The sequence below is a fragment of the Sparus aurata genome, chromosome 20 (genome assembly GCF_900880675.1).
Source record: "Sparus aurata chromosome 20, fSpaAur1.1, whole genome shotgun sequence".
Lineage (NCBI taxonomy): Eukaryota > Metazoa > Chordata > Actinopteri > Spariformes > Sparidae > Sparus > Sparus aurata.
The window spans coordinates 9,200,447-9,218,108 of NC_044206.1; the positions used below are offsets into that span (position 1 = coordinate 9,200,447).

Sequence of the window (17,662 nt, forward strand, 5' to 3'; positions counted from 1 at the left end):
TTTTCACAGGTTGGCGATGCCAAGTATGACAGTGACAGGGTAAACCAGCAGGTCTGTTACACACTTTGGCCTAATATATGGCTGTTGTTTGTTTCGCTCGCTCACGAAGGAGGGCGTTTATTCATTGCTGTATGCTACGTGTTCCGTCTCCTCAAACTTCTGTGTGAAGGAAACGACCCAAAACGATTATCGGGGGGAAGAAGAAAGGTAAAATGATGACATCAGATAGATTTCTGTTGGCAATGATGGTTGTTTAACATGAAGACAAGAACTCCCTTCTTCACAATAACATCAAACTATCTTTTGTCACCACTTTGACTGAGAGACCTCTAGCAGCAGAAATTACATGCTTTGTATTCAATAAACCCCAAAACAGGCCCAGAAATAAACCATCCACAGTGTGTTTTAGGTTGGATTACTCCTTTACTACTGTAACTAAGTTGCACAAACTGTACACATGCACCATTTGTTTACATGAGAAAATCAGATCATGATATCTGACATTGAAACCACGTCATGCCAAAACCAGAGTCCCTGCAGGAGACATTTTGTGTGACACTGTTACTCCCTGTGATCATCACACCCACAAACAGTTTGTTGATGAGCGGAGAAGAGGCCAAAGGGACTCGCTTTCCTTTTTGAAAGGTTAAGTGTGAACAAGCTGCCCCTGGCCGTCGCTGTCAGGTCCATCATACACTAGGTTGTGTGTGTTTTGTGTACCTGTACGTGTATTCGTGTTCGTGTGTGTGTGTGTGTGTGTGTGTGGGTGTGTGTGTGTGTGTGTGTGTGTGTGTGTGTGTGAATGATAGAAAGGGCTAAACACATGAGCTTCGTTAGCGAAACAGAGGCACCAGTGTTTGAATTATTGATCAAGGGAGTGAATTCCATCAACACTGTAAATTCAGCAAATGCACAGGGTGCGGAAATATGTTTATTCAAAGTGATGAGTATGCCTATGTGTGTGTGTGTGTGTGTGTGTGTGTGTGTGTGTGTGTGTGTGTGTATCTGTGTTAGTGTGAGACAACGAGGGAGGTGTCATCAGCTGTGTAAAAAAGGTTTGGGTGGTCGGCAGTGAGTCTTTAGATCATACTGAATTAATGAAATGAAAAGGCTAGGAACTACAAGGATGTGTATGTGTGTGCGTGTGTGTGTTTTGTGCATGTGTCAGTGGTGTGTGTGTGTGTGTCATTCCTATGCATCTCTTTCATCCAAACACAACAAGCCCCCGAGTCAAAACACGACCATATTGCAGGAAATCTTGCCCGTATGTCGTTCAGCAAAAATGGCCGCCAGTCAAATGAAGCTGAGTGGAATTTGTGGTGGAGGACACACAGAACAAAACACACATAAATAGCAAGGAGATGAGGCACTCTGAATGACATCTTTCTCAGCAACTATAAAATGCAGTAAAAAGGATTCAAAAACCAATAATTGGGCTCACTTTTATGATTGTAGTAAAATAAACCGAATTTGGAAGTTAACGTTTCTACAAACCAATGATACGTTTCACATTTGGACACGGTTGTTGGCAATGTGCCAAACTCACATCTCTACAAAACATGTCATATCCAATTCATATTACATATTTATGACTTTTATATCAGGAAGTGGAAGCGATGGTGGCGGAGCTGAAGGAGAGATGGCTGCCAAGCCATTGACCACTGTTCAACCCTGTGTTTCAACATTTGCATGCGAGAAAACACTGGATTTTTTTAAGGAGATCTTGGGACATCTCCAGCTGTGTTTGTGGCAACCAAGACAGGTATTTTAAGCCACAACATGATCTTCTCCTAGCCCTACCCAAGTGGCAATTGTGCCTAAATCTAACCAGACTATAAGCACAGTGTTGTCAAGATCACAAAATAAAAAATTGGAACTAAAGAAAGGTAAAATTGCAACATTACAGAAATATAAGATTTCCGCATATCTGTGGTTTACAGACACGTACATTGCTAACAAGTTGTTCTGGTAGAAAGACTAAAATTGAGAGATGTTAAGCATCAAAGTGGTAAAACTCAATGCAGTCAAATGTATCACTATGGCTGAAACAGCCCTGAATCACTGTAACACAGTTATATTAACTGTGTGTGGGGGCCTTTAAACACACGAAGAGAGCCAAACACAGTTTCCTTAAAAAAAGCTTTCCAGCAACACCTATAAAAACTCAATTAAAACAAAAATAGTGGTACAATATCGGTTTGGGTTAATAGGATGTTTTTTGTATATTTGGTTCAACATCAGCACAATGTTGCTGAAGGTTCTCAGTTGTCCACGTCATAGTAAATCTAAGTGCTGTATCGTAGTCCAGTTGCCTACGATACAGCACTTAGAACATCAGCGAAATTAAACTGGCACAGCATAGCAGAGCATTAGTTCAGGCAAGGCACTAAGGTTGTGCTTGGCATCAGCTGATTGGCATTAGATGCTTCAGTCATGCGTCACAATCACTGGCTCATTGACAGCTGTGCAGCTATCAGATGAGTAATAGCGTCCAATCAGATTCAAGTAGGTGTAAATTGCAGCCATTATTAACCTTATAACGGTCAGTATCACTCTGCTGATGTTATCATACTCAACTCCTCTGTTTGCTTTCACAGCTCCCTTGACCACATTAACTTTCACTACACAAGTTTTTGTTATTGTTGATTCAACTTTTAATGTTCTTGAATGTTTAATAAGGGGATTAAACCCGTAGATTCTTGCTCCCTCAAAGAGCAAAAACTTTTCTGCCATATATAACCATTGATAAAAATGGTAAATTCCTCAACTAAAATTTCTCATCAGCCCAATATTTTAAGGCAATTGGCAATAAAAGACAAATAAATCATTTCAAAGTGGCTGTGAAGTTTACTGGGACTATAGGGGAATGTGATTTCAGTTTGTCTCTGTTGACCTCTGACGCAAACCCCAGCACACACTCTACTGATATAAAATTACTGTACACACCACTTCTTTTCACATCTGATACATAACCACACAAACACAAGCCGGCAGGAACCATGAAAAAATTGCACAGATTGCACACACATTCACACACAGTTAACTTCCACACACAGTGTGTCACCTTCCCCTGGGAGGAGAGTTTTTACTGTAAATGAATTGCTTGCATGTATGTGTTCACACATTTGTTCCAGCTGTTCAGGAAAGCTCTCACAGGGGACCAGTGATGCACATCTGGATAACAGATGATGTTTGTTTTCTCATTCACTGACAGTCTGAAGTTGTTTTAGCATCAAACTGTGTATGCAGACAGCCTTTTTTCTTTATTGACTTAACCTCCACAAGATGTCAAACAACAATGCAACAATGCAAATTCATATGTTCGAAATTATAAAAAATGAATAAAGAGTGCGTTAGAAATGTGTCGCTGTGATTCAATCTGGTCAAAATTACACGTTGAGCACTAATTTATGTTAATTATGTTTATGTGTTGCTCTGCAGGACACTGACGGACCTGCTGAAGCAGCAGGGAGGTGAGGTGAGCTCAGTGGAAAATGCCACGGCCAGTTCGCCCAACGGAGGGAGAGCCAATGGCGTCTCAGCCAGGATGCTGCGCAGCAGGAGTGGTGAGTGCTCAGAGAGAACGCACACACACATATAAACACACAACACAGCACACACCACTGAAATGTTCACATTTGTTCATGTCATAGGCCAACGTACCATATTGGCATCTCTACAAAACATGTCATATCACGTTGTTCACATTGTAAACTGACTGTCATATCAGGAGGTCAAGGGGACAGTGGTGGACTTAAAAGCCAGAAGGCTGCCAAGCTGCTGACCACAGGTCAAGACTGTATTTGAACCATTGTAAGTGTGAAACCAGTGGATATTTGTAAGGAGACCCAGGGACAATTTCCAGCTGTTTGTGGCAACGAAATTAAGTGTTTTTAAAAACACAGCAATGTGACATAAGTACAGCGTTGTCAAAACAAAAAAAGTGAAATTTGACCTTTAACAAACATAAAGTTGCAACATAAAAAAACTGGAGTTTCAATATAACAATGGTTTACAGAAGTGTACATTGCCGACATTTATTGCGTTGATTCGGTTAACAATATACTTTAGGTACCAATGCTGTACCTGCAGTAGCAAATCTCTATTTGCTGGTGTAAGAGAGAAATACAGTGAAATTGTGTGTGTGTGCGTGTGTGCGTATGTGTGTGTGTGTGCTTGCGTGCGTGTTTGATGTCAGTAGGTCCCATGCCAAATGACTAAAACATAAAACAGAACTTCAGAGGAGCTCAACAAACAGCTTCCGTGCAGCAGTTTGGATTCAGCTCGTTTTGTGTGTTTCTGTTTTTCTCTATTTGTATAATGAACAGTATTATGTGCACACTCATTAAAGAATTTCACTCCATCCAATTTTCATGACAGAGGGTTTTCCACCTACAGTTAAAGTGTCAATCTCAAACATGAAAGCAAAAAGTGAATGATACCTTCCGAGAGAGCCATTCTAACACTATACTATTTACTGAATAAAAAATGGTTGCTATAAAAGTAACGTTATGTACATACAAGGGTTGGGCGATGTCTGCCAAATTTGCAAATGACGATGTCTACAGTGAAACATCGTGATGGACGACGATGTCGTTTATGAATTTGAGGCAGTGTTGCCCTCAGTGTTGTCCCAAGGCAGCAGAGGAAACTATCTCCCATTACCACCGATATACATCCCTGTGCCAGGTTTAAAAGCATCCTCATCTCCATACCACATGTCCTTAACTTAGCTTTGTTCAGCCTCATATGCATAAAACAATGTCGGCCAAGGAAGCTAAGCTAAAAAAGAACTGTGTACAAAAACGGCCCTCAGCAAAAGAAACACTGCTGCCACGGATTTAACCAAGTATCTTGAGTTCTCCTAACTGAGCTGGTTTAATAAGAAAATAATAAAAGGAACATGGAGATGTAATGTCGGCACACTGAGCAGCAACATACTTCTTTCGATTTTCTCTCTCCACATATTACAAACACAACTTTTGCTGCACGGTAACTCTGAGGGGACACATCACTTGATTCTGCTCTCTGGTGGGGAGCCTTTTAAATCACCATGTTACAATGGCAGGGATTAGTAGTCGCTGGTTGTCAGTCATCGGCAGTGGACGATGGCATCGTTCATCGGCACAACCCTAGGACATGCTTTTTCATTCTCTTCATTATACTTATACATCAAAAAGCCATGGTTGTGATGTGGGTCTGAACTTCACATTGGGGGTGCAGGGGTCGGTGCTTTACGAGCGAGAGGCTATCGAGTTAGTGTCCACAGTTTGGAAGAGTGAAAACACTGGACATGTCAAGCTGTGATTGTGTCAACCAAACTTTGAGCCGAAATATGATCTTTTCCTAACCCAAACCTATAACAAGAACAAGACCACAGGTCACAACATAGACCTGACATTGAACCTAAAGAATCATAAGTTGCAGCATCTGAGGTGAAAAGTTTCATCATATTTATCATTTGCAGAGATGTACATATCCAATGGTGATCGGGTTGAGCTAAAATCTCACAAGTCACTGTTTTCCATTTCACTTCCATATTCGTTCCATCAATACATCTACTTATCCACCAACTTTTCCAGTATTTCAACCTTTTTCAAACTCTGGTTTTCTTGACACTGTTGTCAGTGCTGCTGGCTGCTGCTACATCTCAATGTTTGCCGTCTACACAGATGAACTCACTCACTCCTCATCATGATTAACGCATGCTGTTCAATGCTCAGACACTAGACACCTAATCCAGCTAAATTGGCAGCAGTGATGCAGATTAAATGCAGAACAATGCATGCTACACATTATTAACACTGGCTGGTGAGACTTTTTTTAGGCAGCACTGAGGGGGAAGGACGGAGTGAGAGATTGAACAATAGAGCACCCTCATCTGTAACTAGAACACATGCTTGTTGCACGTGCAACACTGGTGCACTACACTCACACACGTAAAACTGTTTAATTAGTATGTTAATGTAGGCAGACTGCACCCCTTCAGGCAGCATGTGCCATTTTCCCCACAGCCTCAATACATGGACATACAGCTGCCTGCATGGAACAGATTCTGAGCAGGTGCATGCCACTCTGCAGCATCACATTGTCACTATATTTTCTTTACGTTCGGACTCTTGAAGTTGGCTGTGACTGTGCGTCCCCATGTGTGCAGATTAGTATGCATGTTTGTGTGCCTGCAAGTGAACATGTGAGTGCGCATGGGCGTATGAGTATCAGAGGGGGGGAGTGGAGAGGACTGTTTGATATGAGAGGCCCCCTGCGGCGCATATCTCTCATCTCTTGCTATGTAGATTTCACACACTGCTAATGACACGATATGACATACTGTATGAGGTGAACGCAATCCAGATTGGTCATATTCACTTGAAAAGGATGACGGATACGCGGGCTGGAAGCAACAGTAAAAAAGGAGGAAAACAGATGTCTGTTGAGCGAATGTGCCACACTGGCAGCGGCCTTATTATTTCACCTCCAAGTTGCTGAGTAAATGTTGCTTGTGGCCAGAGAGCCTGCAGCACAGCGAGAAGCACCGACGCACAGGAAATCTATCAAGCGGTGATGGAGTGAAAAGCAGACGTGATCCTCAGATACTGCAGAACTTGAAGGCCCTGCAGTTATCACATAATACATATTAATGACCACATATCAGTTGATCTCAGTGGCTGACGTGATCTCTCCTGGCTGGTGTGTGTGAAGTGTGTTGAAATTAGGTGCCCGTTATGTTCGGTTGGAAAGAAAATCTGCAGAGTCGTGTGTGAAAGCAGCTTGACTGACTTGTTAAAGTATAAGGCGCATACACCACAAACAAATGCTTATTAGTACTTTAAATTGTGTTTGTAGAGACTAAAGTATATACAGGTTTTACCGTTTGGATTTGGATTCCTGGGAAGCACTGAGATTAGACTTATACAATTATTAATTGTTATATCTAAATATAACTGTTCTAATACCTAACAAGGACCGCTAGCTCCACGGGTAACTGAGCTAACTAGCTAAAGATGGCTACAGTAGGCAGCAAATGTTGGCAGAGACTTTAGCGATATGCTGCCTGCTACTTGTTCTGAATTTCACAGGAAGTCAATTCTTACATGCTATCTTTAGGGGGCAGGAATACAAAAAAAATGGAGCAGTCACTGTTTTTGGTGTCCCGGGAAATTTCCACAAGTGTGCCTTCAAAACAGACTGCAAAGAAAGACACCAGAGCTTTCTGGTTAATTTCTCTAACAGGTTGTGCATTTTACATAAATGAATCTCTCTTTTATTGACCATATGTGAGTGGACTGTATCGTGACATGAAAAATGACTAAATTAAAAATTCCCCATCTGTCTCGATTGCATATACAAGCCTTGTGGACGATTTGTTGAAGTTGTTTAATGCTGCTGGATATGCGTGCCTCTCCAGTGCAGTTCCACAGAGCCACTTTAAGGTAGACCCTGTTTACTGACCGTTAAAAGCTAACGTTAGCTTAGCCCAGCTGATTTCAGAATGTAAACTTATCCAGTGAATGTAGGACTAAAATTTGCCAGCGAACAAATTGGTTTTTTTAGAGTATATCCCAGGAAGAATAACACAAATCTTACACTACAAAATCTTTGGAGTTCACAATAAAGTGTCTTTTGTCTCTTTTGCTAGAGGTGAGCCACTTCATCACGCCTCTGCGTCCCGCGCCAACCTAATGTTTATCAGAGAAGACCATCTCCCAAATGCAGAGACCAAACTGATATCATCCTGCATTAAACTAGTAACTAAATTTCATTATTTTTTACTTTTTACAACACTCTACTGGCCAAAACTGTATTCAGAAAATGTAAATATTTGATGTTTTATTACTCCATGGCACCTCTGCTTTCTCTGATTTTCTCTCAGGTTCTTTTCCTGGCTTTCCAGTCGTTCTTACTACTTTTCTTCATTCCCAATTCCGCTCTTTCCTCTCTTTTTCTGAGCTCTCTCCAGCTGCTCCTCCTGTTGCTGCCCTCAAAAAGGTTTAAGTCGTATTTCGTTGTCGACAGCGTAACCGAGGAATTTTAAATCCCCCACTGCTGCGAACCGCGGACCTGCCTGGGGATTGACGCGATCATCCAGCTGCTACAGGAGGGCCACACGTCCTTCCACTGCTGGATGTTTTTCAAGCGCATGGTGCAGCCTTGCAAAAGAAGGCAGCATGTGGAAGCGAATTGGCTAAATGAAAACACAATGGGTGAAAAATGCAGGTGTGCGATGTGAGCGAGTCCACTTCTTAATGTGAAGTGACAGTGGTGAAAGGCAGCAGACTTGGCAGAGAAATCAGTGTCGATGATGATACCAATTGATGCTAATGTGTTCCGTGTTTATGCACATTACACCCACTTTTTCCCAGAGGAGGAAAATGTCCACTGGCTGTTTGCGATCAATAAAAACAGATGGAAATGAACAGAAAAAAAAGAAAAAACTGTTCTGCAGGCTGCTTTGTGCAAATACAACAAAACAAAACTCCTCATCACATCACATCGGAACCCACAATGACAGGTGTTGATTTTTGGGAGGGAAAAAAGCAAAGTTTGTGATTAGAACTTTGCCTGAAGACAGTCTTATAGCACGTCAGCCTGAAGCATGTACTCTTTTTGGTCATAACATGGTTTTAAGAAAATTCACATCCTGACATTTGAGGGTCGACCTGTCAGTGCTTCATCATGAATCACCTCCCTCTTTCCCCCGATCCTCATCCTCTGATCACCCTAATAGACTCATGTCTGATTTCTGCAGGAATGCTTTTGCTTTTTCTGTAAAACAACGTGAATGTAAGCTGGCACATGTGCGTATGCAAATACAAAATGTAATGCAAAACGCTCCCTAATTGAGTCACAGGAGAAAGTGGAACAGCACATAGATTTCCTGGGCAGAAAATAGATGCACATTATTGGTTTTTCCATAGTAGGCAAGATGGCAGACAGAGGTGTTTGGAAAACGTAATGCTCATTACACACAGAGTAATTGAACACTTTTGAACTTATTGGGTGCAAGTGTTAAAAGGTCTGCTGACTGTTCTCTCTGTGGCGGACACTCACTTAAAAGCAGGGTAATGTAACTTTTCGAAAAAGAAACGCCAAAATCTTCGTCCTACAAACGAAAAGCTGAATTCAAATGCAACTAGACTGCAACAGCGCTCAGTAGAGCTCATTACTCCACCAAGGCCCAACAGTCCCGTTTAAAGGGATATTCCGGTGTAAGTTTAATCCATGGTCTAACACACCGTGAAACTGTGTTAGACTCCCTCTCTAGAGATCAAGTTAGCAGACTGCTAATTTACGGAGTTTTATCAACCTCAGAAACGACGGCATGACAACAATACACTGCAGTAAATGGATCCAAATATAAACCGCCACCAAAAAGCCACAAATAATGCTCAGAACAGCACCAAACTACAGCAACAGTACAATTAGGGTCTCAGCACATAGTCCAGGGCATTAAAACTCCACTAGCTTAGCTGGATTTCTACTGAAAAGCTGACAAAATTTACCACTCTTCTGCAGCAGCTTCCTGTGGACGGGAAGTCCCGACGAGTCGATTACCGAGTGCAGTAGAGTTCCGCGGCTCATGGATGAAAATGTATGATTATGACTCCATGGAAAAGCAATCAACGTTCATATGTGTCTTACCTGCCAGTTTATAACAGTTATTATCGAGAGCGGACAGGGAAAAGAACGGAATTGAGCATTTCTAATTGCACTCAGTAATCGTCGCGTCGGGACTTCCCTGACCCGGAAGCTGATGGGGGGGGAGTTGAAATCTGTTTTTAGCTTCACAATAGAAATCCAGCTAAGCTAGCGGAGGTTAGATGCCCCAGACTATGTGCTGAGACCCTATTTGTACTGTTGCTGAAGTTTGGTGCTGTTCTGAGCATTATTTGTGGCTTTTTGGTGGCGGTATATATTTAGATCCATTTACTGCAATGTATTGCTTGATAAAACTCTGTAAATTAGCGGTCTGCTAACTTGATCTCTCGAGAGGGAGTCTAACACAGTTTCACGGTGATTTAGACCATGGATTAAATTTACACCGGAATATCCCTTTAACTCAGGATCTTAATCAAATTGTATTCAATCGTAGATATCAGCTATCCACACACGCCTGATTATCTTTTCGTTAAGATTCGTAAGTCCCTGCGAAATTGTGAGAAAAAAAAAAATCCTGGATCGGTAACTTTACAGGCTGTATGAGCTGCTGTCCGTGTTGTTGGAATAAAACAGATAATGATGAACAACAGTCAGCTGCAGGAGTGCTGATGTAAGCTTGCGGTAACTACCAGTTTGGCAGCATGTCTCACCACACGGATGGGGAGAGGCAATTTAGAACGATATCGAAGCAATGTGTAAAAGAAAGTACATCGGGTTGTTTAAGTTGGCAAAACGTTAGCAGATGTTTTTCTTGTTGGAAATGTGATCATGACTGGTTTTGAAGGTGCAATTTGGCAGGCGGCTGTTGTCCCTTCTTCCAGGTACTCGAGTACTACTTTCACCGCTGCTTACCTACATTAGGAAAGCTTTTAGAAAAATGTTGTTACTTGCTTTTTTTGACTTTAACGGTGAGAGATTAAAGGTTCACTTAATGGACATTTTACAACACCAGGGTTGGAGAGCGAAAAGCAAGCTCACTTCCCACAATGCCACACAAGAAGACTATTTTATACAGTGTTTGGAGGATGAACTGGGAAGTACTGTACACTTGGACTCGTATACTGTATACGTGCAGTTATCTCACACTATCTTCACCAATGTCACTGATGGCAATATGTGACGACATGTATTTGCATTCCCAAAGAATCAGCTTGATGGCCTTTGTAGTCATCCTGGTCTGATCACACAGGTGAGGAAGGCGTGCACGTCCCATTCACTAAGCCACACCCAGCATTACGTGATCCAATGACATGTAAGGGATTTGGGTGAAACCTTCAGAAGTCACAATACAGAGGATGAAGATGCTCCAACTTCTGTTTCACTGCGTCTTTAATGATTAGAAATGCCAAAAAGTCAGAAATCATCATTTACATGAACCATCAGCAGCTGACATTAACCGAGCGCAGGAGGCAAATATTTGGTTCCAAAGTCTCCGACGTGACTCATGGCGGAGAAAGCTTGAAGCAAAACGTGATGACCTATTTATCAAAGATGACTGCAGAAGTGGCGTGACCCAGTAACAAATCACTCTTCTGCACAAATTTCACCTTTTCTTCTCCCACTTCTTTTTTTTTTTTCTTTGCCCCAGCTGTCAGAGGAGTCGCTTTCTTGCGCTCATCTTCTCCAAAATGATTCCCTGCGCTCTCGACTCTTCCCTGGGGTCACGAGAGGCAAACTACTTATTCTTGTAAATTAATGATCTCGGGATGAATCTTTGCTCCCCTGCTCATGTCGTGTTGATCACTCTGACAAGAGGAGTGTGTGCGACCAGCTCAGCAGATCGCACAGAGGGGGGATTTAAAAAAAAGTGCGTGTGGGTGGGAGAGGGTTGTGTTTGTCTGCTCTGACTCTGCTGCAGTAAATGATGATGCACTCAGACTTGTATGATCTCACCGATGACAGGCGTTGGTGGCCTACGCTCGGCTTTTTTCGCTTTATTCCCGTGCCGTCACTCTCTCTCTCAGTCAGACGTTCACATTTCATCTCGGCGATGACAGACAGCATGCGGTGCACTCTCTCCTTCATCACTCTCCCGGCGGCACTTAAGGCTGCTTTTATGTATCGCTCCACGCACAAACACACACTCAGACATGCAGGTTTGTACACAGAACGCACAGAAAACATGTGTCGGCCTCGCTGCCTTTTCTTAGCATTTGTCACGGTCATGAGTACTCACAATAGCACGGCAGTGGAGACAGCGGGCAGATGGTATAGTTGTGTGTGTACTTGTGTGTGTGAGACAGAGAGAGAGGATTCCCATTACATCAAAAACTCCCTCAGCTCCTCCTAAAAACTTAAACTCCTCTTAAGTTGCTGACCTGGAAATGAATCCCAATCTAAATGTCATGCTGGTGCATCATTAGCGCATCTGCTAGAGTCGGTTAACTGCTTCCAGACCAGCAAGAGAGTCAAAACAGTAGACAAAGTAGACGCCTGTGACTGTTATGACTGTTATTTTATTGATAACCCAGTATTTTTGCAAGATGAGCGAAAAAGTCTTCTCATCTAAAAAAAAAACCTGCTAATCAGAGAATGTTTCACGTCTGCGTGGCTTTATTATTAATTATTAAGTGTTGTTAACAAGTATGTTGTAAAGGGAAAATCAGCCATTATGACACAATCAGGAGACACTCAACTTAAGTATTCCTTACTTTTTGAAAAAAAAAACAGTCACATATTTCATTTTTTCCTTTCCTTTACTGTTTAATAGGTTTCTGTGCATGTAAAAGACCTTAGAAGAAGTAGTTGAGAAGGTCAAAGTCCCCTCATGCAGAAGCTCCTCTCTCCCACAGAAAACACTGCTCCTAAAACGCCTCATCAGTAGTCCCGCCTTAAAATCTGCGACTTGGTGACGTCACACTCCATCACCATGTCACACATTTGCATTCATTATTCCGAGTGGCTAGTTTGGCACGTATTAATTCATTTAGCACAGCTGCTCTGTTGTTGTTAGCGGTGCTCGCTTAGGTTTGTGTGAGCTGACCAATCAGAGTAGACTGGGTATTCAGGAGGTGGGGCCTTAAAGAGACAGGAGGTTAAACGGAGTGTTTCAGAGGGAGGGGTAATGGTAGGACTGTATGAGAAAACTGAGCAGCAAAGGGATTGGCTGATACCTGTATTCATATACTGTTTGAATTGATGATTTTGCTTCCTCCATATATAACCTTTTTACGTGTAGTTTTCAAAATAAATACTTTATTATGAGAAGTTTTGAATACAACTTCGCAAGAAATATTTAAATAAATGAACACACTTTCCATTCTTTAGTATTTCTCTCACTCTGGTCATGTGGACACCCCCTCGCAATTCAAATATGTGACCACCTCCTCTCTGGGCCAAGTTGTTCTCTTCGTCCCTCCGATCTGTCAGCTTCTTTCAACACTCCTGAGTCATTCAGACAGATGATACAAAGGAAGCCCGATCTTCACCTTAATCATCCGCCGCCAGTGACTCCCGCCGAGAGAAGATATTACATAACTCATTATGCAGTTTTCCTGCCCTCTTGTTCTGTGCTTAAAAGATCTCGATGCCAGACGCTCACTTAGCAGTGCTTAATGGAGAAATTAATATGTGCAACCATGCTGGAGGTTTAACATCCACAACCTTGGAACCGGAACCTCTCCTCATTCCCTCAGGTCCTGTTCTATGTGTTGGCTTGCGCATGCACTTGCATACTTATTCCATTACGCAATCACTGAAACCTTGTACCTGAAAGAGGGTTTGGCCAAGCAGATAGACTAATTAAGAGGTATTGTTTTGTGTATTTCTGTGCGGGGGAGCGTGTGTGCTCTCGGCCATGGTTACTACAACATAAGCATTCTGATTTAGGTTTGTGTGTGCATCGCTGAAAGTTTGTTTATGGAGTGTGGTACTTAAGATAGTAAAAAAAAAAAAAAGGGTTTAGGAGATAAGGTTTGCAAAGTCTTAAATTCTTGTTTTTTTTCCAAAGCTCAATAAAAAATGATGTAAAAAATCCTTTGTAATTTATACTCCATCCACTCAGGACAAAAAAATGGCTTTTGTCTTCAGTGAGAAAGAGTTCAATCGCCATTCATTTCCAGGTCAAGTGATTCCGCAGTAATCAAGGGTGTTTTTGGCTCTAGATTATCGGCTGTGATGGAAAAATATCACCCTTGTGGACATGCTAATTTCCACCCCTATTCCAGCCCAATGGTATGATTTGCGTTGAAGTTGAGGACTCTGGCTCAGTGCTTTTATGTCCGTCTACTTTCTATTTTTCAGTGAGTGCTGAGTTTGATGATGAAGTATATGGTCTGCTGCTTCTACAGCAGGGGCGAAAATCCCATTTCATAGTTGGGGGGGACAATAAACAGTAAAATTTTAGAGAATAATTCCAGGGGGGGGACAAGGAATAAAAGTTGTAGCCTGTCTTTTATACAGCATCTTTTACCGCAATTTGACGCTTTAGTCTCTCTATCTCTCCAACAGGCAGGCAGAAGACCTTTCTTAGCACTGGCTGAGTCCACCTGCACATGTCTAGATTTAAAACAAAATGATTGAAATCAAATTAACATGTACACATGCAATGAATAAACAAATTATCAGGCAAACATCTAAGCTTGCTTATCAGATTTCTCATAATCAGATAACTGCCTTTTTCCAGATGAAAGATATCAGATTATGCTATTTTTTTTCTCTCTCTCTCTCTCTCTCTCTCTCTCAGTGTTGCACTCTTGCACTGTCAGCATGTTCAAATCAAATGTTTTAAAAAATGTCAAAAGTAATGATAATTACAATAATTGCATTATACTGTATTAGTCCTTACCCTACCTGTATACAAGTTCTTGTTTATTCACCCAGCAATACAAAACAATGGTATTAGGTGGAAGGTGCCAATAATAGACTTTATGTGAACACACCTGACATAATACCTTAGTTCACTGTTCTAACTTCCACCACAGTCCATTAAATATCTTTACAAGAGGTAAAAGCTCCAAACAATCCCAAAACTAAAGGAAATACCTTCAAGAATAACATAAAACAATTTTCAAAAATATATATTTATTGTGTTGTCAACAAACATCTGACAACTATGCCACAAAACTGTATGTATTCTAATTCTCTATCTGTAAAACAGTTTTACAGATAGAGAGTTAAGACAATTAACTCTGGATAACTGGATAAAGCCTTCCTGTAAATAAATCTAAAATGTCGGTAATATCTGATTCTGACATTTGTATCCAGACAGTCTTTTAGAATGACAAAAATAATGATTACTGCTCTTGTCCTGTCCTCTCCCTCTCCTCCTCTCTGTCTGTGACTATCACTATCTGTAGCTTTTAACTTAGCTTAACAGCACTCGTAATTGAGTAGGCTTTTGAACAATGCAGGATAAATGTTGCAGACAGCCTGGACCTGGCGTTTTTTGTAAAAGGGATGTGTGTTGTTGTAACGTATGTAGCTATGTCTGTGTGGTATAGACCTCTTACCCCGCGAAGCACGGTGTGAGTAGCAGGCACCGTCCACACCATAGACATATATACATAGACGCCTCATTGAGTGGGTTGGCCCGCTGCTGCGATACGTCAACGTCGCCGCCATATTGGAGGAGGCAGATCCGCCCCGTGAACTAATACGAGTCAATGGAGTGAACTTTATAAAGCTCCTTCTACAAAGTGCTATAAGTTAATGTGTCTCATTTACACATTCACACACATACGGATATATTCAGGAAACAGAGAGGAACCAAAAACAACGTTCTCTGAGGATTATAAATGTTAGCTAATCCTCATATGTTCAGTATACAGGTCGGCACCAAACCATTTTATAATGTTTTTATGAGTGTTTACAGCTGCTAATGTATGTTACGCTGTTACTGTGATGATACGTGACAGTTAAATATTTAATCTGTCCACAATAACCACATCCTGACATGCAAATGTGGCATCTGTGTGAATCAAAAACACCGTCATTTTATAAATACAGTGATTTTTGACTAATAATATCATGGCGACAAAAATAAAGTCTGCAAATCAAGATGAGAAACTGCAACAGCAGTGAAGAAATACACACCATGACAAATATGGTATAAAATAACATTTCATGGTAAAAAAAAAAAAAGTGAAGTATCAGCAGGCTACTATTATAAATATGCACCATATATAGTTTTCAACATTATTATTAGTGAAATCATAGTAGTAGTATTTTCTGCATATTCTTGACTTTGAATGGGAGCAGCTGTAACGCTTGAATTTCCCATCGGGGATCAATAAAGTATTTCTGATTCTGATTCTGATTCGTATATTATGCAGTCAGTTGTCCATATAAAGTTAAATTAGATTAACCAAGTTGACAGTATGGCGGACAGATGTCTCATTTGCATGTCAGGATGTGGTTATTATGGACAGATTGAATATTTAACTGTCATGTATCATCACAGTAACAGCGTTACATACATTAGCAGCTGTAAACACTCATAAAAACATTATAAAATGGTTTGGTGCCGACCTGTATACTGAACATATGAGGATTAGCTAACATTTATAATCCTCAGAGAACGTTACAGACGTTGTTTTTGGTTCCTCTCTGTTTCCTGAATATATCCGTATGTGTGTGAATGTGTAAATGAGACACATTAACTTATAGCACTTTGTAGAAGGAGCTTTATAAAGTTCACTCCATTGACTCGTATTAGTTCACGGGGCGGATCTGCCTCCTCCAATATGGCGGCGACGTCGACGTACGGTCCAGCGCTCAATGAGGCGTCTATGTATATATGTCTATGGTCCACACGCTGCTGCAGCTGCTAGCTCTGCCCGTTGGAAAGAGTGTGGGGTGGACTCAACCATTTGGGAATGGGGGGGGGACTAAATCTTTACAGATGTAGATAGCACATTATTGCGTGATTATAATGAGCACCGCTTACATTCTGGTGTTAATAACTGCTACTGCATTGTTCAAAAATTATTAATTGTGTCTCAAATTATTCTAGGGGGGGACTATGTTCTACAGTTCAGTTTTCGGACAATTTGTGAGGTCGAACTTGACACACCAGAAAAAACAGAAAGGCAAACTCTCTTCCTGGCAATGGGAAAGGTGTCATTTGCCCTATTTTAGCAGAGGTATCGCTCTAAAAAGAACTGCACGAAGGCACTAATTTTGGTGTAAAAATGGTACTAAATACTGTTCAACAAAAATATAACATCACATTTAAACTATTGATAAAATGTGACCATTTCACAGCCCTTTTTGTTTACCGGCAATATCACAAGTAACATATACTGAAAACACTTGAAAAGGATGATTGTTTGAGGTTAACTTCCTTTGGTGTGACGGTACTACAGATAAATGATGTAAAATATTGAAATAAAATCCACGCTCACACACTCTTCTTCACTTGTCACGATAACCAGTGATTATACTGTACAGTACCAGTGTGTCTTCTAACCTGTCAGTTATTTACTGTTGCTCCAGTGACGTCTTGAGGAACAATACGCGATGAGGTAGTGAAAGATGATGATATAAGTAGTGATGGGCAGTGATGATTATGATGACAGTGTGAAGAGGAGGTTTTCCTCATAATACGCTAATCTAGCTCATGCTGAGAGGTCAGCACCGCTGTAATACACTAGCTGATACACTGATCACATACACACACACACACACACACACACACACTCCACGGTTAATCAGCTTAAACCACAGCACACAGCACATGTATGTGTGAGTGTATGTGACAGTGATTAAGGTCCTCTACCTTAATCACTGTCAGAGTTGTAAATGTTGTTACTGTAAAGACTAACTCCTGACATTTCTCCACCCACCTGGCTTCAGCAGCATTTTATAATTTATTCCACCAGCAACCCGCCATCCTCCATGTTTCTCCCTCTTTCACCAGCTCTCCGTCTCTGTTCGTCATCTGAACCACACGATTCTTTCTTGTGCGTGCGTGCAGTCATTAGTATTCAGACATTGTGCCGTGTACACCTCTTTCTTAGCACTGACAGTCACTCTCTTTGGTCCCTGATGCTGTGCTTCTCCC

General features: G+C 41.3%; 1 protein-coding gene across 1 annotated transcript in view; it reads left to right on the plus strand.

Moving 5' to 3' along the window:
- Positions 1-17,662, plus strand: part of shisa8b (shisa family member 8b) — a 45,751-nt gene that overhangs the window by 13,491 nt on the left and 14,598 nt on the right. Inside the window, exon 4 of the mRNA XM_030399208.1 lies at positions 3,442-3,566. Within this exon, the coding sequence (XP_030255068.1) occupies positions 3,442-3,566 (125 nt within the window). The remainder of the gene's footprint in view (positions 1-3,441; positions 3,567-17,662) is intronic.